The sequence below is a fragment of the Lepidochelys kempii genome, chromosome 12 (genome assembly GCF_965140265.1).
Source record: "Lepidochelys kempii isolate rLepKem1 chromosome 12, rLepKem1.hap2, whole genome shotgun sequence".
In the NCBI taxonomy this organism is placed as follows: Eukaryota; Metazoa; Chordata; order Testudines; family Cheloniidae; genus Lepidochelys; species Lepidochelys kempii.
Window position 1 is genome coordinate 24,731,798 of NC_133267.1, and position 22,387 is coordinate 24,754,184.

At 38.3% G+C, this 22,387-nt stretch overlaps 1 protein-coding gene across 10 annotated transcripts in view; it reads right to left on the bottom strand.

The window, feature by feature from the left end:
- The window catches only part of LOC140896301 (transcription initiation factor TFIID subunit 4-like), a 200,623-nt gene that overhangs the window by 153,826 nt on the left and 24,410 nt on the right, over window positions 1–22,387 (bottom strand). For 7 of the 10 annotated variants that reach the window (XM_073307898.1, XM_073307897.1, XM_073307895.1 and 4 more), the window contains exons 3-8: window positions 20,355–20,492; window positions 19,590–19,811; window positions 18,527–18,649; window positions 16,488–16,577; window positions 14,372–14,626; window positions 6,347–6,452 (exon numbers count right to left, since the gene is read on the bottom strand). In XM_073307898.1, coding sequence (XP_073163999.1) covers window positions 6,347–6,452; window positions 14,372–14,626; window positions 16,488–16,577; window positions 18,527–18,649; window positions 19,590–19,811; window positions 20,355–20,492 — 934 coding nt within the window. The remainder of the gene's footprint in view (window positions 1–6,346; window positions 6,453–14,371; window positions 14,627–16,487; window positions 16,578–18,526; window positions 18,650–19,589; window positions 19,812–20,354; window positions 20,493–22,387) is intronic. The other 3 variants (XM_073307896.1, XM_073307901.1, XM_073307900.1) reach the window with 3 other exon arrangements.

The following is a 22,387-nucleotide window of genomic DNA, read 5'->3' on the forward strand; positions in this document are numbered from 1 at the left end:
AAAATATTTTGTAAGCAGTTCACTTCTATATCTATACTATGTAAAACTACTTTCAAATACACAGTTATATAAATCAAAGTAAAGATTTTCAAATGGGCCGAGGTGCACTCAATTCCCATTGAAAGTCAACAGGAATTGGTCATCTAATTCCCATCAGCGCTTTAGAAAATTCAAACCAAAAACAAACAACAAATTTCTGTTACTAATTAGCAATAAAAATTACCATAAAGCAATAGAGCTCTGGATGATCAATGCAAGGAAACTTTATACCAGGGCTTGCATTAAAAAGTTTTGATCAAGTGGAATTTTTACATTTTTAAGTGATACTTCAGTTTACTGCTTATGTACTTTATTAGTCACATCTACTCAGGCTATAGGTGGTCTGATTCTCTTTATTTCTCTTCAGTGCAAAAGCCCTTTTTAGGTATGTATAAGATATTAAAAATTAAGGTCTTCTGAATTGATAAGTTCTTCCCTTTTTATGCTTACAAATCTCAGTAACTATTAATGAGTTACATGCACATGTAGAGAAGACCTTGAGACACCTTCGAAATCATTTGAAAGACCTTCCTGCAGTAGTCTTATGACTCATTTATTATCTGCAAGTGGGCATGCTTTCATGAACCTTTGTGATTTATATTATTTTTTGTTTCATAAGCCCTAAAAACTAAAACGTGATTAGCTGAACTAATAAATTATTTAACATATGCTTTTCTGTAACAAAAGGGTTTGCCTTGACTGAGGACAGCATTTTTTTTTTTATTCTAAGATCTTTGTTCAACTCCAGTCTGAGCTCTCAAAACAAAATTTATTTGACAGTCTTTGTTCAATCCCTCAGTCTACCGTGTCTTACAGAAACCTCTGTATGAAGCCTCAATCTTAGAAAATCCACAGTAAGATTTAGGCCATCAGTTTCTAGACCCAGGAAATGAACATGTATTGTGACATATTGAAGATCCATGAGATGACACAAATAGCATCAATCCTTTAGCTGGTCAACTCATGTATCTATTTCAGATAAACTAATTAGAAGACTTTTTATTGAGTGAACTGGAAAGCATGGGATAATGAACGAAATAGAAGAAAAATTAACATAGTTCAGCATGTGCTATTTCTGTTCAGGAGACTCAAAGGGGCATTAATAATAAAAAAGCTGCAATGGCTCTGGCAAGGTGTAACAGATTTAGTGTATACTGTTAAAATAAAGTAATGAAATAGTAGTAATGTTCATCCAGAATTAATTAGCTTCAATAGCTTGATTTTTCTATGGATGCTAAACTTTGATCCAAGAATATTACAGAAAGTACAGCTATGCAGTAGTCAATCCTTTAGTTTCCTGAAAGCAACTGAAACATATATAAACAGCCATATTTAAACTGTATATAGAGAATTAAATTCCACTTGCCTTCACCCTATGAATATGAATTTTCTCAAATGGATCTGACAGAATGTAATTAAATATGAGGTTTTAAATCTGGGATGATGTATACCTCTTTTTCTATTTTAAACAGCTACTGTATATATATAAGCTACAATTTCCTAGGTTGCATACTTTGTTGTTGCAAGGCCCAAAGCAAAGACAGAAACCTTGATAATGATCTCTTTGTTTATTTAGGCAGCCCACCACAATTTGCAATCACTTTTGTAAATTAAAATCAGCTGTTGGATTGGATACCTCAAGAGACTGATAATGACATACAGAGTCTTTCACCATTAGGTCACAGGTTTAAGTGTAGGCAGCAGGGTCTGGAGGAATGAGCCTGAGATTAGGAGTTCATAGGTGCCTAGTTCTAATCCTGGTCCTGCCAATGATTCACTGTGTAGCCTTTGCAAAGCAACTTTACACCGCACTGGCTCAGTTTCCCCAGCTGCATGGCCTGGTATACACCATTTTTGTACTGGTGCAATTACTTCAGTAAGGGGTGTGAATTTTTACTTAAACAGTTATACCGGTACTGTGGATGCAGTTATACAACTATAAAGATGCCCGACAGTCTGCCTACACTGCCTACGCTGTACTGCTTTAACTATACCGGTAAAGTTAAAGCAGCACAAACCCCATTATAACAGGATAAAGGTGCTTTGTCCTGGTATACCTATTCCTGTATGGGGAGGGGAATGTGTTATATTGTGAAGACAACCTTATACCAGTATAACTGTGTTCACATTAGAATCATAGAATCATAGAATATCAGGGTTGGAAGGGACCCCAGAAGGTCATCTTGTCCAACCCCCTGCTCGAAGCAGGACCAATTCCCAGTTAAATCATCCCAACCAGGGCTTTGTCAAGCCTGACCTTAAAAACCTCTAAGGAAGGAGATTCTACCACCTCCCTAGGTAACGCATTCCAGTGTTTCACCACCCTCTTAGTGAAAAAGTTTTTCCTAATATCCAATCTAAACCTCCCCCACTGCAACTTGAGACCATTACTCCTCATTCTGTCATCTGCTACCATTGAGAACAGTCTAGAGCCATCCTCTTTGGAACCCCCTTTCAGGTAGTTGAAAGCAGCTATCAAATCCCCCCTCATTCTTCTCTTCTGCAGACTAAACAATCCCAGCTCCCTCAGCCTCTCCTCATAAGTCATGTGTTCTAGACCCCTAATCATTTTTGTTGCCCTTCGCTGGACTCTCTCCAATTTATCCACATCCTTCTTGTAGTGTGGGGCCCAAAACTGGACACAGTACTCCAGATGAGGCCTCACCAATGTCGAATAGAGGGGAACGATCACGTCCCTCGATCTGCTCGCTATGCCCCTACTTATACATCCCAAAATGCCATTGGCCTTCTTGGCAACAAGGGCACACTGCTGACTCATATCCAGCTTCTCGTCCACTGTCACCCCTAGGTCCTTTTCCGCAGAACTGCTGCCTAGCCATTCGGTCCCTAGTCTGTAGCGGTGCATGGGATTCTTCCGTCCTAAGTGCAGGACTCTGCACTTATTTTTATTGAACCTCATCAGAGTTCTTTTGGCCCAATCCTCCAATTTGTCTAGGTCCTTCTGTATCCTATCCCTCCCCTCCAGCGTATCTACCACTCCTCCCAGTTTAGTATCATCCGCAAATTTGCTGAGAGTGCAATCCACACCATCCTCCAGATCATTTATGAAGATATTGAACAAAACCGGCCCCAGGACCGACCCTTGGGGCACTCCACTTGATACCGGCTGCCAACTAGACATGGAGCCATTGATCACTACCCGTTGAGCCCGACAATCTAGCCAGCTTTCTACCCACCTTATAGTGCATTCATCCAGCCCATACTTCCTTAACTTGCTGACAAGAATACTGTGGGAGACCGTGTCAAAAGCTTTGCTAAAGTCAAGAAACAATACATCCACTGCTTTCCCTTCATCCACAGAACCAGTAATCTCATCATAAAAGGCGATTAGATTAGTCAGGCATGACCTTCCCTTGGTGAATCCATGCTGGCTGTTCCTGATCACTTTCCTCTCATGCAAGTGCTTCAGGATTGATTCTTTGAGGACCTGCTCCATGATTTTTCCAGGGACTGAGGTGAGGCTGACTGGCCTGTAGTTCCCAGGATCCTCCTTCTTCCCTTTTTTAAAGATTGGCACTACATTAGCCTTTTTCCAGTCATCTGGGACTTCCCCGGTTCGCCACGAGTTTTCAAAGATAATGGCCAATGGCTCTGCAATCACAGCCGCCAATTCCTTCAGCACTCTCGGATGCAACTCGTCTGGCCCCATGGACTTGTGCACGTCCAGCTTTTCTAAATAGTCCCTAACCACCTCTATCTCCACAGAGGGCTGGCCATCTCTTCCCCATTTTGTGATGCCCAGCGCAGCAGTCTAGGAGCTGACTTTGTTAGTGAAGACAGAGGCAAAAAAAGCATTGAGTACATTAGCTTTTTCCACATCCTCTGTCACTAGGTTGCCTCCCTCATTCAGTAAGGGGCCCACACTTTCCTTGGCTTTCTTCTTGTTGCCAACATACCTGAAGAAACCCTTCTTGTTACTCTTGACATCTCTTGCTAGCTGCAGCTCCAGGTGCAATTTGGCCCTCCTGATATCATTCCTACATGCCCGAGCAATATTTTTATACTCTTCCCTGGTCATATGTCCAACCTTCCACTTCTTGTAAGCTTCTTTTTTATGTTTAAGATCCGCTAGGATTTCACCATTAAGCCAAGCTGGTCGCCTGCCATATTTACTATTCTTTCAACTCATCGTGATGGTTTGTCCCTGTAACCTCAACAGGGATTCCTTGAAATACAGCCAGCTCTCCTGGACTCCTTTCCCCTTCATGTTAGTCCCCCAGGGGATCCTGGCCATCCGTTCCCTGAGGGAATCGAAGTCTGCTTTCCTGAAGTCCAGGGTCCGTATCCTGCTGCTTACCTTTCTTCCCTGCGTCAGGATCCTGAACTCAACCAACTCATGGTCACTGCCTCCCAGATTCCCATCCACTTTTGCTTCCCCCACTAATTCTACCCAGTTTGGGTAGAATTAGGGCAGTGGTTCTCAAAGCCGGTCCGCCGCTTGTTCAGGGAAAGCCCCTGGCGGGCCGGACCGGTTTGTTTACCTGTCGCGTCCGCAGGTTCAGCCGATCGCGGCTCCCACTGGCCGCGGTTCACCGCTCCAGGCCAATGGAGGCTGTGGGAAGCGGCGCAGGCCAAGGGATGTGCTGGCCGCCCTTCCAGCAGCCCCCATTGGCCTGGAGCGGCGAACCGCGGCCAGTGGGAGTCGTGATCGGCCGAACCTGCGGACGCGGCAGGTAAACAAACCGGTCCGGCCCACCAGGGGCTTTCCCTGAACAAGCGGCGGACCGGCTTTGAGAACCACTGCATTAGGGGGTTGTACTGTTTTAACCATACTGAGATAGTTAAAGCAGTATAACTTACATGCAGACAAGCCTGTAAACAGAGATAACAATACTCATCTCACTTAGGGGAGTTTTAAGAATTAATGTTTCTAAGCGCTTTGAATGTGTAAAGCTTTATATAAATGCTAAGAATTATTCTTTAGTCAAGATTGTGACTATCACCTGTTACCACCTGATGGCCAATCAATGGGCTACATGAAATAAATGTGTTTTTTAGCCACAGTTTAACAGAGAGATGTCCAGATCATGCAAACTTCCATTACCACTAGCACCACTGTTGGCATTCTCAGCACAGAGGCCAAGAACTGAATGGGCATGGAAATCAAATTAACCTTCTCACATTAAGGTATACCAATCAGGATTCGAGTGTGAAAGCTTGCACTCTCATGACATATTAAATAATTTTTGTGTTAATAGTGTCAGTGATGTCAATCCAATACTTCTTTTAACTCACTTCAACCCTGACTGGAAAAAGTAGTCCCAAGAGTGAAAAGACAGACCAGTCTCCAGGCCCAGGCAACCCTTGGCCTCTCTGAAGTGAATGGCCAGTTAGAGTGTCAACTGCTGCTAATCGTAATGGCGGGTTTAGGATGTATATACTTGCCCATGGGCAACAGGAGGGACCAAACTACTCATCAGACAGACAATAATGATTGTAGACATTCCCAATCTAGACTGGATTCAGACTGAAGACCTTAAGATTACACGTTCTGTATACCATTACGAATATGCAGTTATCTAACTGCCTGCATCCAAAAAGATATTTGATAACTGTAAAGAGAAACAAGGTTAAAGATGGCAAGTAATAAAGGGGTGCTGGGAAACACAACAAGAATCTCTAGGGAGATAAGGAGGAGAGAATAAGCCAGTCCCTTAATCTATCTTTGCACAGCTATATGGAACACACAGGTTCAATACCTAGTCTCTTGCACCCCAGACTTTTGGTGGCTAGGTATGTTGCATGCAGCACTCAGTCTCTGGCATCACAAAAAGTGACTTTGGTGGCAAATGAAAGGCATATAGCTGAAAAGTTTCTCAAAGGGGTCCTACCTGGTCCTCTGCAGCTGGAAAGACAGTGGCTACAATGTGTGGCCTCAAGGGTGAGAGATAAAGCAGGGAGATTAAACCAAAGCATTCTCAGGGCTGCATCAGAACAGTGAAGAAACTCTTTCCCACACCAGGGGAAACAGTCATACAATAAAACAGTAAAAACCAAATCCCTCACTTCATTCCAACCGTCACACAAGAAACTGCTGAGTGAAACCTGGGCAATTTAGGATGTGGCCCTAAATTAGTAGTTACAAAACAGTTAGCTATATCAGACTGAAAAATATGTCAAAATGATATAGTGAAAACATGCATTTTCAGCCAGGAAAAAAGTAAAAGGTAATGTCAAGCCTGCCAATGTCAATGCTAACTTTTTCCCATGCTACTACTTTGTAATAAAATTACAATGAAATTCATACAAATGTAACATAAGCTCACTAGAACATTTAAACCCATACCTTGTGGTCTAATGGTCTGAGTTATTACCACTGGCATCCTAATCTGGGTAGTCTGGCAAGCAGGGTTTCGTTTCACAGTTTGAGCAGATGTTGACTGGATAATCTGCTATCATTGAAAAAAAAAGTATACTTATATTATACTCTATACACAAATACACACAACATATATATATATATATATATATAATTACTAATATAAGCATGTGGGTCTCTAAAGCACAGACAGCTGGTGACAAAAGTCATATTTATGTCATGTATGTATGTCTGTGTGAGTGTGTGCGTACACACAACCACATACATGACATAAATAGGACTTTTGTCATATATATACACAAACATGTCAGCAGTATGCTTTTGAAAAAGAATAACCACAAAGATTGTTTGGCAAAAAAGTCATTTTCTTGATCCAAAAATATTGTATTTCATTGTATTAAATCTCAAGTGGTTATGCAAGACCTGCAGTCACACACACAAAAATGGGAAACAGGGACTTTTTATAGTCACTATGTCAGCTTTTAACTTGTACCTTTTATTTTTAAAATCAGAGAATTTTATTGCTTCAGTTAATCTTGGGCCAAAGCCTATTGCCCTTATTGAAATTCTCAATTAAGTCAGAATGGGATAAGAACCTTTCAACTTGATCCCTTATAAATAAAAACAGAACAACAAAATCTGCAAGGGTCACATCTCAATATCATCAAAATACATGTTCATGATATCAGGAACAGGATAGCACAGATGTAGAACAGCAGACTGTCGAGTACACGTGGCTTTCTCAGAGGGAGAAGAAATCCATAAACAAACTAAAAAATTGCAGGAAATGTTTAATAATTTTGTTTGAGAAGGGTGGGGGGAACTGCATCCACTTTAAAGGATGGTAATGACACAGCCATGACTGGTTGAAGATAAAGCTATACAGACAATTCAGGGTCCTGAAGACATGACAACTCATACAACCTTCACAGTCATGGCTGTATCATTACCATCCTTTAAAGTTGATGCAGTTCCTCTCTCTCTCATACAAAATTATTAAACATTTCCTGCAGAAGACTGTACTACAGTTTAGATTGCAACCTAATTTAATATGTTACATGGAGCAAACAGGAAACAATGCATCTTTGTTTGGCTCATCAGCATTATTCTTACAAACTGTACCCAAGAACACCTTACTACTATACAGGCCAAACCCCGGACTTAAAAAAGAATTTTACAGGGTTATAAAATACAGTGAAAATGAGAAATTATGTTTTCAAATTAGTTTTGAAAATAGATTGAGAAGGAACGGCGGTAGGAAGATAAAGGAAAGTTTTCCATCACCAGAAATTGAACAAAAGGTTCCTGCATCATAAGCAGTGAAATCATGGGAAGAGGGAAGGAGATTGGGACTAGTTAAGCCGAGGGAGTGTGAAAAGGAACTGATTGAAACATGGTTGGTGGGGTAGGCTAAAGTAAGACCATGGAGTTTGCAAAACAAGGGGGGAAATTCTGAATTGTGCCTGAAATTAATGAGGAGACAGTGGAGGAGTAAAAGGATGAGCATTATGTGTGGTCATGCATCTTTGTACGTGAGAGAAGACAGGCAGCACCGTTCTGTACATGCTGGAATTTGGAGAAGTGGGAGGCCATAGTCAATCTGAGAGGAGACAAAGACATGCATGGATGAGGAGTCATCATAACTGTGTACACAAGCAATATTACAGAGGTGGGGAAACCAACTTGCAAAAACAGGAAAAATGGGAGGGAACAAGAAAATTCAATGAAAAAGGAGGCAGCTACATTTATGGACACGGAAGGGAAAAGGAGGCTGGGAGACAGAGCAGCTGGATGTATCTGGGAACGCTCCTTTTGCCCAAGAGAAACACTTCTCCCTTTAAAGTATTTGGATGAACCAAGACAGGCAATGAGTGAATAGGGAAGAGTCATTAAAGACAATTATCATCAGAGCATCAGCCAAACTTCAAGGTAGAAAAGTACGATCTAGAAGAAAAAGAGGAGCTTGGTAACTGAAAATACTAAGAGAACGGAGAACTGGATTTGAATGCATCTTGACGCAGAGGAAGAATTACCACTAGATGTAGAACAAGTGTGCTTTAACAGGCAGGAAGACAGTCCACAATGTCATAGAAGACTCTGATCTGAAAGGCAGAAAAGCTAATTTTCTCAACCACACCTCTCTCTAGTCACCATGCTTACAATATTCTTTCAAACTAAGTTTTACTCTGGTGATAAGAGTAAACTTCTCCTCTCTATGATGTCAATACCTGTTTTCATTTCTGGAGACAATCTACTCTCCTCTGAAAGGATGTAAAATGACAGATTGTAAAGAGTTGCAAAGGTTTAATACCAAAGACCAGGCAGTTATTGATAGTGGCTAAACAGAGAGAGAAAGGGTATGGGCAACAGGAACAACAGGAGTGGAGAAGAGGGTCCAGAGAACAGACAGTTCTCTAAGAAAACTTTCAGTTGAGGTAGGGTATAAAAAGTGAGTATAAAAAGAGGATAAATATACTAGGGTGGAAAGCAGAAAACATAAAGTGAAAATAAAAAGTATCGCCAAATTTAAATAATAAAATAAAATAATTTAAAAGAAAGGGAACCCCATTACTCCCTGTCCATGCTATCTGCATAGCCTACACATGGCAAAGAGCATCTAATAGCAAGCTGCTACTCCCCCTCCCAAGCAGGTGGGCAGAGAGCTGGCAGGCAAGGGCAGGGAGTGAGCATAGTACAACCTCCTGTGGCAACACAGCTATATGCTGGCTGCTTAGCTGGCCTGGGTTGTAAAGTTACAATCCAGTCCTTTGTGCATTAAAACAAGCCTTACACAGAAGCACCTCAGCCAGCAGCTTGAGCATGCTGAACTAACAAACCACGTTTTCACACCATTACATGCAAAACATAGCAATAAAGGCAACAGCATAGGAAATAAACACACTGGAAATGATACAATTCTGAATATAATATTCTCTGTTTGGTATTTTTTATATTTTTCTCACAATTAAGTGAGAAAATATTGTGGAAGAAATAAATAAGCCACTTAACTTGTATATGCACACAGTACAGAATGGCTATGGTCTGATATGACATTTATCTTCACTCATGAGTAAATACTTGCTAACTCACTTGTGGCTATGCCACTTGTGATTTATCAGTCTACTCACTCCTGAAAATAAATGTCATATCAAACCTTAGCTATCATGTAATCTGGCAGCATTAACTCACTTCTATCTTGCTTTTGTGGGTTTAGATTTCATATATAACATTAACGTTGCTATCCGGGGCCAAATTTTTACAACTTGCCTCAGAAATGATGCTTGTAAAATTGCATATGCAATTGTGTTTTCTCCCCTCACATTAATAAAAAAAGAAAATTAAAAAAAAATCAAACAGACAGCATCTTCTAGTAAAAAGTTCTTTTTCTCCACCTTGATCAATATTGTGTTGCTGGATATACTCTTTCAAAGAATCGGTGAAGTCAGAAACGAAAAAAACCCCAAACTATTAGGCCATCTAACTCCTCTCCCACTTACTATAAGATTGTTCTCTATAATATATTCTCTAATCTATTTTTAAACGTTTCAAGCAATGGGCCTTTCATCACTTCCTTTGGGAGACTATTCCACAACCTAGTAACAGATCTTATGGTAAGGATATTTTCCCTTAAATTCAGCCGAAATACTACTTCACTTAATTTTATCCCTATTTATACTCCTTTGGATCACACTAAATAATTCATCACCCTACTTTAATGTTTAAACCCTTAAAATATTTGTAAACGTTTTTCATGTTCCCCTTTAGTCATTGTTTGACCAAGCTATATTTATTTAATTCTCTTAATCTTTCCTCTTAAATCTGTCCCTTAATCACCATTTTTGTTATTTTCTGAATTCTATTTAATTTGATTTTTTTTTTTATATATTAAGGTACCCAAAACTGAACGTTGTATTTTTAGGGAAGTGCCACCATTGGTGGATAAAGGCCACCCCAATGGTCCATAATATTATAGCACCAAACTCACATTTGTCTTTTTGCCACTGGCTTACATTGCAAATATGTATCAAATTTCCAGTCCATTGTTATGTCTAGGTTTCTTTCTGCATTAATGCCTTTTGAATATCTACTGTTCACTGCTTATTTGCATTTCAAATTTATTATACGCTCATTTTAGTTCAGTGACAGGACCTATATGAATAGGTTCATTAATACAAGCCACTTTTTTACCGCTTTCAGTAAACTTCCTCTAATCTTCCTTTAAACCAGTAGATACCTAATGATCAATCCCAGCTGTCTTCCAAAGAGAAAGTAGAGGAGAGTGGTGTCCACTGAATCTCCAAAACGCATTCAGAATCCACCAGCTCAACAGCAAAGACCCAAAACCAAAGATTTCAGTAGAGTAGTGTGGGTTGGGGAAAAGCAAAATCCCCATATGATCAGGTATCCATGGTCTGCCATTTTATTTTACTTCTAATTTCGTATTATTCCACTGATTTAGCAGCATTCCCCAGGCTGGCATAGTGGTTAAGAAATATCTCAGAGCAAATATTGTTCCGGTAAGCAGTGGCGGATTAGCCACTGGGCCAACGGGGCCCATGTCCAGAGGCCCCGACCAATTAGGGGGGGACAGGAAAAATGGGCACGCCCGTCCCCCAACCCGCCTGGCATTCCTGCCAGGGAGCAGGGGAAGCCTCTGCGTACCAACCCTGCTCCCCAGCAGGAGCACCGGGTGGGCAGGGGAAGCCCCCGCACCCAAACTCTGCTCCCTGCCTAACCCTAACCCACCGGGCAGGTGGGGGAAGCCCCTGCACCCCAACCCCATTTCCCCAGAAGGAGCACGGGGGTCTGTGTGTGGGGGGACTGCAGGTGGAAATGGTGGGGAGGGGCCTTCCCACTTGCTCTGGTCCAGGGCCTCACAAATCCCTAATCCACCTCTGCCAGTAAATCCTAGTTATCTCTTTTGGGCAACATGCACTGCTTTCACAATATGCACTGTTTTCATAAACACACATTTTCTAACCAAGAACTCAGAACACAAGCATTACATTTGTAACACCAACAGACCCCAGTCGTCAGCAGGTGGGATCGAACCTGGGACCTCTGGAGCTTAGTGCATGAGCCTCTACTGCATGAGCTAAAAGCCAACTGGCTGTTAGCTAAGGTTGTAGAACAGGCTCATTAATATCTCTCTAAGTGGTCTCGGTGCCACTAGATGAGACAGAGCGCCACACCCAGGAGGTGTGTTGGTTACACATTTATATTTCTTTGTGTTTAAACTAAGATTTTTACCAAAGGCAGTCTGAAAGCTAACATTCCTACTGCCATTAGAGACCTTCAGGTTTGCTGTCCAACCCTAGAACTGACTATACTTCTTGAAGCCCTTTGTTATCATATTGCAGTGTTTCCTCTTTTATCAGCTATTCTATCAGCAAGTCCATACCTAACACAGCAAGTGAATATGAATCATATGCCTACACCCAAATGAATCAAAACTGAAAGGAAAAATTAATTCTACAGCCAAGTTGTCCAATAGCAAAAAAGCCTGGTCTTGATCGCAAGGATATCTCAATCTAACCTGAAAAATACAATACATACAGTGCAACACACAGCTGGATTATCACCACTAGATATGTTACATACAGCTTCAATACGTTCAACAAATATGGAAAACTTCCCGTTTGGTTTCACAGTTCTATCACTATTCTTTACCTGTAGTACTCATAATGTGCTAAGTACTGTCCACATACACGAATACACAGTTCCAGCCCCAAAGTATTCACAGTTTACTCAAACCTTGAACACTGTGGCTTAGATCAAGTATACAGGTGTACAAATAGGTTTTTGGCTCATCACATTAGTCACTCATCAATATTTTTTCAGTATTGAAAGGAAAACCTAATCAGACATTCCATTCCAGCTTTCCTTAGCTATCAAGAATTAATACCACCACCTCGGTCTTTCACCCACAGATATCAGGGTGCTTTACAAAGGAGGTATCATTACCTCCTCTTTGATCCATCAGCAGCATCATACTATTTTGAAACTGAAGTTTTCTTTGTCTCCTACTGATTTCTACATTCATGCACCACAACTGTACATGGTCCCTCAGATGAAAATTTATACTAAAGCATCCCCTCACACATCTAAAATGGTGCTACCAATCTCACTTCAGCTTTGCGGCAACATCTTGATGCTGTCATAAAATTTTTGTTCCATATCCCTTTCTTAAATGAGAAAACAAGAAAACTGTTTTCTTATTATTTGATGCAACTTCAATTTGAGGGAAAATTCACAAAATACTTTAAAACAGCAAACTGAAACAGCTTCTGCGTGGGACTTTCAAGATTGCTCAGCATTGGCATTATCTTGTTGCCACTGAAGCTAATGGGAGTTTGACCAGAGACTTCCACAGAATCAGAGTTTAGCTAATGCAGGACTTTAGAAAAGTCTACTGCTTCAATGCAGGATGTGAGACTGAGTGAGGCTGGAGCCCTGAAACACCTATATTATAGAATAGCTATATATTACAACCATGATTGTCCAAAGGTTTCAGAGACGCCTCAAACTCTGACTCCTTTGTAAAAATCAGAAAAATCAAGAGTCGAAGGCACTGAATGACTCTGTAGACAGGCTGGCTCTAGAGAGGCTATACTCCAAGTAGTTCTGCCCCTTTAAAGCTGGACAGTCTGCAAAGCCACCTGAAATTATCTTCGGTGAGCTCCAAGTCTAGAGAATCTGAAGCCCGGCAAGCTTTCTCCCGAAGCACTGGTCAGCTTTAGGCAGGCCAGCTGTAATCTTCCTCTGTCGCACTGTCTTGGGCAATCTGGACAAGGGTCTTTGTTGTGCTCTGGGTTTGGGGAACACATACCTCAGTGTCTGCCTGTAATTGGAATAGTGGTTGTTGTGGTAACTCAGATAACCTAGTGAAATGATTGTTGTCAGATGCTGACTTAACCAATATAGCACAATCTAGGCGATATAACAGGGCTTTGGTTAACCTGGTTCAGTTCAGTTCAATCAGCCATACTACTAATAAACAACAGACACAGAAGTATAGATTTATATAAAGCTCTTCTTTATATAATAAAACCTTTGTCTATGTTTTCTAAATGTATTTCCATCCTTTTTCCAGAAAACACACTTTTTCTGGCAAGTCAAGATGCAACCTTCTGCCTCTGCAGCTATTGCTACTTCATGAGACTACAGCAGTCATTTAATTTCTCCAAATGAGATTAAAACATATACCTAAGAACAGTCATTTTACCAATTCACAATACAGAACTGTCATATTGTAGAAACTGAAAAAATACATACACAAGGCCATATATGCTACATACTATGGGCCCAATGGAATCACCCTTACTAGCCACAGTGAGTAGAACTTTACTAGATGAGCAGTCCCATTGAAATCAGTGGGGCTGTGTGCATGTAGTAGGATATTATTCCGTGTCAGCAAGAGTGGGGAACAACATTTTGGTATTGTGGCTAGACCAAGCTGATTGGTACAGTAAAATTCTTTTCTTCTTCATAGTTTTCGAATTAAAAATGTACAGAAGAGTTTAAAAAGGGACCCTTCCTTTTTTGTTTTAAATAAAATTAAAATCTAATCAAAGCAGAATAATTTAACACTGATTACATGATCATATGATCATCTTTAAAATCTTAATTCTTCCTGTGTCTTAAAAAGCTAGCTCTCTTATACTGCTATAATTAGGTAAGTATCCACTGTAACTATATAAAAATCTCTAATTCCCAGAAATGAAAGCCCTGATCCTGCAAAGAATTATGCACATCCTTAGCTTTATAAAGTGTCAGTACTTCCATTAAAATTAATAGGAATACTCACAGTACATAAAGGTGAGTATGTGAGTAAATCTTTGTAGGATCAATACCTAACATGCCATATCAGAAGGACAAGATAACGAAAAACAGAAGTATTTCCAAATTAGAATGTAATAACGGAAATAAAGAGTAACTTTAAAACCACTATTCAACCTATTTAGAAGTTTTCCTTTAAGTTTTAGTACCTACCAGTTGAGAACTCTGATTTGATTGTACTAGTTTAACATGAGGAGGCTGAACTGTATTTGATACAAATGTGCAAATGCTGTTTGGTTGCCTTATTCCTACTGTCTGAGTTGTGACACTAGAGGAAATACTTCCAGAGGCAGGTTGAGGTATAACTTGTGACAGCTTGGTTTGTTGAAGCGGCTGCTGAGATGGCTGTCCTTGCAAAACCGAATGTTGGCTATTCAATAAAGATTGTCTCAATGCCGGCAGACTTTTCTAAAAAAAAAAAAAAAAAAAATACAAAAAATAAAAAGAAGAAAAATGGGGAAAAAATCAAACTTACTAAACCATCAAAAAAAGAGTGTTTTTGAAATGTATACACACACCCTGGAAAGCATAAATCTTTAAAACCAGTTGTATGACCTGTCTAGCACTTCAGGAGAAATAAACTTGTACATTTTAACTTTCTTCATATTTTATATGAAGAGGGAAAATTCAGCATGGATCTCACCACAAGTTATTAATTTTGAATTTGGTCAACACAGTGGGCTAGATTATGATCTATCCTAATCTGACCACATAGGGGATTAAGGCCCCAAAACCAGCAGCCCATTAGAACTACCTGAAGCATGGATTTAGATCCTGCGAGGAACAAAAAGTGGATGGGGAAAAGCGGAAGGGCAGAAATGAGCACCATTCCTACTGTGTGCTGGCAGAAGTAAGCTGCACTCCTCCAAGGACTGCAGTAAGATACCTCTCCCCATAGAGTACCTAAAGCAAGAAGATTTAATTGTGTGTGTCTTAGGGCAATAGATGTATACTGTATTATTACTGATGTACTGTAGTGACTTCATTAGAAAAGTGTGTTATTGTGTGCTTCATGTTCAGACTGGTTCATCCAAAAAAAGTTCTAAAAGAGTACACTGTATTTTATGAATAAACTTTTTAAATTATCTTCTTTTGAAGTGCTCCTCCAGACAGCTGCAGGCTTTTGCAGCGCTTACCCCGGGCTGTAGTCACTTTTAACTTCTGGTTTTTATTTAAAAACATAATTGTTGTTGCCAAGAAATGACTTCAAAGAAAGGGAAGAAGTTAAAACTTTTTGCCAGAGATGGCTGAAGAAGGAAAGCAGGGAATAGTGTAAAAATAAAGAGTTAATTATATCCGAGAAGAGAAGAGAAAGGAAAGGAAAGGAAAGGAAAAGGAGCAGGGAAGGAAGAATTAAAAAATGAGAGCAAATTCTGCCCTAAACCAACAGATTGCAAGTTGGGAGAAAAACAGAAAACTATGATAACTAGGATGTGGGTGAACAACAAAACATACATGATTTACATCTAGAAGCTTATGTTGAGCACCAGAGCCAAATTCTGCTTACTCTGCTCAGATAAGTAAGCAGCTGGAAGTCAATGATAGTTTTGAATAAGTAAGGCAAGCAAAATTTAACGGCATGTGCTAATTTTGGGGTACAAGAAACAATCTCATTTGATACCACATTTTATAATATTTCTCCAGATGTTCCTCATTATAGGTGAGCCCTGCCCCAGGAGGACCACCCTGACAGAATTTACTAATCAATTATTTCAACAAAAAGCAACAGCATGTTCCAGAGAAGAGTTTAGTAATCTCCCTTACACACTGCCATGTACACTGAATGTACCTGATCGCTTTTATGTAGACTAGACAAAAGCACTCAAAAAAAGTATCTCAACATGGGTACTACAAACATACTGGTGAAGTAACCTACCATACCACATCTGACTGGTGTACTTTATTATAGACAATACCATGTTTATTTATCATAGAAAACCCATTACAACAATAAGATACCTAAAGTCATGAGGGTTGTCTTTAACTACCTATATTAATTGTAATATAATAAAGCTGCCAAAGACAACCCATTTCTTCACATTTTCCATTTAAATATAGGAATATAATTTTCAAGTAACCCACAGAATATTTATGTTTCTAAATTAGAGTTTGTCTTCTTTTTCTATGTAATCTTAACAAAAATGTTCTAGACAGATAAAACTGATTACGTATTGTGTGCTAGTTTGTACAGTCTAAAAAAAAATTAAACCTGAAGTAATTAAGCCTATTTGGTAGATAAAATTAAGATCTAAACAATATTTATATTCACCTTCAGGAAAGGTACTAGATAAGGCTGAGGAGATGATTTCAGCTCGGACTGAAGGCAGCCTGTAAATTCTTCTGGATCAATCTTTGCATCCTGAGGGTGGAAAGAAAAAAATAACTATTTGGGATTTTCCTGTTTTCCCAAAGAATGAGAACATATACTAGTACAGGCTAACATTGTGGAAATATTTATATAGCTAGATAGATAAGCTACAAATCAACAGGGACTTTTAAAGTTCAAAGTCCCTCAAACTCATCCACAGCTATAAAATCTTACTAACAAGAACTAATTTATATTATCAAAAAGAAAAGGAGTACTTGTGGCACCTTAGAGACTAACCAATTTATTTGAGCATAAGCTTTTGTGAGCTACAGCTCACTTCATTGAGCTGTAGCTCACGAAAGCTTATGCTCAAATAAATTGGTTAGTCTCTAAGGTGCCACTAGTACTCCTTTTCTTTTTGCGAATACAGACTAACACGGCTGCTACTCTGAAACCTGTAATTTATATTATATATACTGTGCTTCTCAGAACTGAGGAATCTGTGATCTTTATGTATGCAACTCCCTCAGGGATGCTTAAAGAAACTTAAAGAAACAACTGGATCCCACAAACATGCAAGTGTTTATTCAATACTGCCATTCTGTTGATTACTTTCAGACAGTGATTTCTTTAAAATACTAATCCAAAAACTGGTGTTTAAAAACAACCTTGAAAAACTATCATAACATTTACTAGCCCTGGCACAAAATCTATCAGGATAAGAAAAAGATACTTTACTTGATGGTTAAAAAATAACAACACTCAAATGAGTGAACAAGTAGAATTTTGAAAGTCTGATTTAAAATAGAAAAATATGTATGTATGTATGTATGTATGTATGTTTATTACTGAAGATGAAGGATCTATTTAAGCTAAGTACATTTTTAGTGTTTCTTAAACTATCATTAGTTAAATACTTATAGGCTGTCTAATGATTCAGCTATCCCACTCTTGAGCCTCTCTGTGGTTAATTTAGTATAATAGCGAAGAAACAAAATATACCTGCTATATTTATTTTTCAATGTTTTAAACTTAAATTCTTTAAAACTATTAGCTTTCAAAAGTTCAAGCTAATTTTTATTGGAACCACTAATATTTTTGTTGGATCATTTTTATGTGGGAAAGAGTCTTAGACTTTCCAAATCAAAATATTTAAAATGTGCAAGGGTTCCTTGATGATCAATTCAAGACCATCATCTTCTTTCAGGTGCATATTCCTTGGCATACACAAACAACGCAAGCTTGATGATTTGTCAAAGCCTTTGATAAAGTCTGTTTGCAGTGTATTCTGTTCTGTAGTGTACACTGAAACATTTGTAGTACTGGAGGCTACCAAAAGTCAGTTTTTCTGCAGGACCAATCATGTGGATTCCATCTACCGAAAACACTATTTTGGTCACATAAGTCATTTCATTTAAGTTTGGAATTTTTGAAATCCATAGGCATTCAGGGCCCACTCTTGCAAAAAGACTCCCATGGATCTGTTTACAGAATCTTGGCCTTAGTGACGACTTAGAAAAATGTTTCAGTTGGTCCCTGATCCTGCAAGCTGCTCCAGAAAGGCAGATCCCTACATCCATACAGAGCCAAATTACTTGAATGGGACTTTAATTGTGATATAAGAGACCACAGCTTACAGGATCAGAGCCACAGAGAGCTCTCACAAAACATATTTAATTTATTATATTTCTAAATAAATGTCATCAAAATATTATCCATCAAAACAAGTGTATTGTTAATAATGTTTATTAAATATTGTGACATTAATCAGCATTTTAACCTACTACAAAAGAAAATACAGCTTGATTAACAATGAAATTGTGAGGTTGCATTCAGTGCTGAAACATCTGTATGACTGTATTTTTATGCAACACTTTTACCTTTCAACATTACTTTATTGCACGCAGAAGCTAAAAATAGATGAGTATCAAATACAGTAACAATTTTCAGCATCTATAAACAGCATGCACAATATACAATTAACACAGCTTAATATTTACCAGCAAATCCTGAACCAGAGCTTTCACATTACGGGATGTTTCTGGAGAAGGTGAATTATGGGAAGCAAGTTTTATCAGGGTAGCTAAAAAGTTTTTGCATTTCTTCACATTCTCTTGCATTTCCTGTTTAAAAAAAAAATCAGATATACATAGTCTTTTGATATTGTTCACTGCATAGACTAATACATGTAAATAATGGGAAAACTAGAACATTTCTTATCCAAATAAAAGCAATTTGAAAAGTGTCTTCAGTTATTTGGCTATTGCCGCTGTAGTTTGGTGCTCTCTTCACTTCCATTTAATCACTAATAGTCATACCATACAGTTACTAACTAAACTAATCATAGAAATATTTATTTTTCATGTCCAATATGCTGTCATTCATTATATACTTCATGGTTCATGGAACTGTAACCTTACTTGATAAAAACCATCATGAAATATGTCAAAAATCCAAGCAATTACTGAGATGGCCGATACTGAATTCACAGTTTCTCTTTCCTATTTTTTAACTTTTTAAATTACTACTTCAGTATAACATCAACTGTGCCAATCAAATCAAATAATAAATAAATACATTTCAAATATTATCATGTCTAAACCCCAATTTATTTTATCAGTTTACTATAACATATGCTCTAATCCTAATACACCATGACCTTTAAAACAGTCAGTTTGCCATCTGCTCAGGACAAGGCCACTGATATTATAAAACAACCTGTGCAGGCACACAGTCATTATAATAATGGAGTTCAGCAGTACAATTAGAGGTCTATTTGTTCCAGTTACAGAAATACTCCTTACACTGCACAACACTTGGACAAACTTGGCCAAGTTAACTGTCAAGATCACTGCTAGTCCCTCAAAGCAGGCATTACAATTAGCTAATATGTGTTCTTTACAGAATGTATAAGGATGACACTAACAGGATATTATGGGAATTGGGTTGGTGCGAAAACTCTTCCTGGTATTAAAATAAAACTGAAAAGCGCACATGTAACCAAGAAACAAAACCCCTATTATTCTTCTAAGCAGTCAAACATTCCAGAACTTACATACAAACCTGTGATACAACTGTAGTCCCTGGTACAGGAGAACTAGGTATGACCTGGGGCTGTGCTGGTACTTGTGCTGTCATATGAGGTGGAAGTGGCAATCGAGGCTGACCTTGGGGTTGTGCTGGGGTTTGTCCTCCAAAAATTACCGTAGGTTGTTGAGTTGCTGGGGTTCCAGTTGCTACTGTTGTTTTAATTAAGCTCTGAGCACTTGTGGTAGCTACTGATACCTGATAACATTGTTATAATCAAAAAGCAGATAATTATCTTTTTTAATATATTTTATTCGATAATAAAGCTTTAAAACCCCCAGATTGCAAACTTACACTTCCCTTCTACTGCTGAGTTTAGCAGCTTATTACAACAAGAAAATATTCTTCCCTAAGGTTACAATTTGAGGGCCCAACTGTATCACACCTTACTCATGTTACTTTACTTTTTGAGTGATCCCTTTAATTTCAATGGAACTGTTCAAAGAGAAATGTATTACTAAACAGGAATATGGGTGGTATAATCTGGCTCTTTCACATTAGAGAGCTTGAGGGGCAAATTTACCACTAACATTAGTGTGTGTAACTCCAACGGCAGTGAGTTTCGCCCTATCTATATGTGGAAAATAAACTTATGGGTAAAACTCATTTTTTTCTGTTTGTAATACAAGTAGTATATTCATATTTATCACCAAAACTCATTTAGAAAGCCTTACCTATATGACTGGTTGCATCGGCATTCATTTTTGTTCGTGTTGTGCTGGTAGCACTTTTAATACTTACTGTAGTGTGTGACAGCGTGGAGACTCCAGGTAAGGTTGCAGTAGATGTAGCACTAACTGATGTAGCAGTCGACTGTACAACTTTGGGTTGCAGTGGAAGTCCAAGGTGGACAGGAGATGCGGCTACAGAAGTTGGTTGCTAGTATCACAACAGAAAAAGTATTAAATGCACTCATGTTAAATTACTGAAGATGCAAAAAGTACAAAGGTTCTTTTACACAGTGATGAAATGAGTATCTAATAATTAACCTCTACAGAAAGTTACCAAAAAAGCATAATTTATTTTTACTCCATAGCAATATGTAAATGATCAAATTACTATACCTCCAGTAAGATAATTATTTTATTCATATACAGATAAAAATGTCCAGGTGTATCTTCTTCCCTATACTTGTGAGAATGTGAGCAGCAACATGCACCATTTTATTTTGAAAAAGTGTTTCTTATTGCTTAAAGCATCTTAATATGTTAGCATAACACAGCAGAGCATAGGAAAAAAGGACAATGTGAAGTGGGGGAAAAATTCACTAACATTTTGTGTCACATGGATGCATTACAGCTGTTATAATATGGCATACACATGATGTCATCACTAAATTAAAAATTTTAGATTATATTTGTAACGAGTACATACTGATCTTGTAGTCATGCACTGGCTCTGTCCAGTATTTTCCTTGAAAACTTAACACAGATAGAACATTTAAAAAGAGAAAAAAGGATAAGTGAAGTAAAATTAATATGAAAAAAACATTTACACAATTATGTAAGGAACCTGCTATAAGATTCCTGGTGAGAAATGTGTGTTCTATCTTAACTTGAACTCCCATATAGTAGTCCAGGGGAAACCGGGCAAAAATAACGTTCAACTCTAGGTAGGGGCTTCCAAATTGTAATGTATGATCTTGGAGTTCCATCAATTCACTTCACAACAATTTATAAGGTGGTGGTACATGAATGAATAAAATTTGGGAGTCACTGCTTTAGAGAGAGGTGCTGGATGCATTATTAACAAAGCATTTCTTGATTCACAGAGTTACAATGATAGGGACTTCAGAATCTCCCATATGTCCGTGCATAAATAAGGACAAGTATGGTGAACTGGAGAGAGGGATTTAGAGGAAATAATGGATTGAAAGGTAAAGGCAACTCAAAGAAGGAAGCCCACACAGTTTTCTTGGACATCTGCCTCTCAGAAGTATATGAAATCTTTTAAAAATATGCAAAAGAGAAATGCAGAAAATACTATCAAATGTTTTCGTACATAAAGAATATGCCACTTAGTACTGCATTTTGAGATCACCAAATGATAGATCAACATAGGTAAAGTTATCTTCAATGTCATCCTCCTCGTCTAGATCATCATCATCGTTCCTATCCACATCAAAAATAACCCTTTCCTTCATCCTTTAACCTGTAAAAAAAATTAAGTCCAAATATTTCCAGAACCAATGATACATCTAGTGCGCTGCTCAGATGAAACTCTGAAAAATTAGATTATACTTATTCTTTATCATAATAAAAGAAAAGTGATTGTTAAAAGCTTATGAAGGAAAATTATTCTGACTTACTCACAATTTTTCCCTCAGCGGAATGCTTTAACAATGACGAGCAATAAAATTGTCCTAGGCAGCCGAAATGCCCATTATTTTTAGTGGCCTATTTTCATTTGAGGAGATAAATCTAAGACATTACTACCAAATAAATTTACAACCTAGTCTTAACAATAAAAATGTACCAACAGTCAAAATGTGATTTAATTCTATGTACATTTTAGGCTACATATAAAAATTTATCATGCAGCATACAACACTGACAGAATAAAATAATTTGTAAGAAATACAGAAAGCCCAGTTTCCAAAATGGGCTCCAAGTATGCAAACCACAAAAAGTAAAATTTGCATCAAAGGGCAATTTGTGAATGCAAATAAAGTAATTAGACATCTAATTACCTGATTCACATAGGCAAATTCAAACACACAGACAAAACTGTACGTGTCGAGATCCTTGTTGACAATGTGGCCAAATATTTATTAT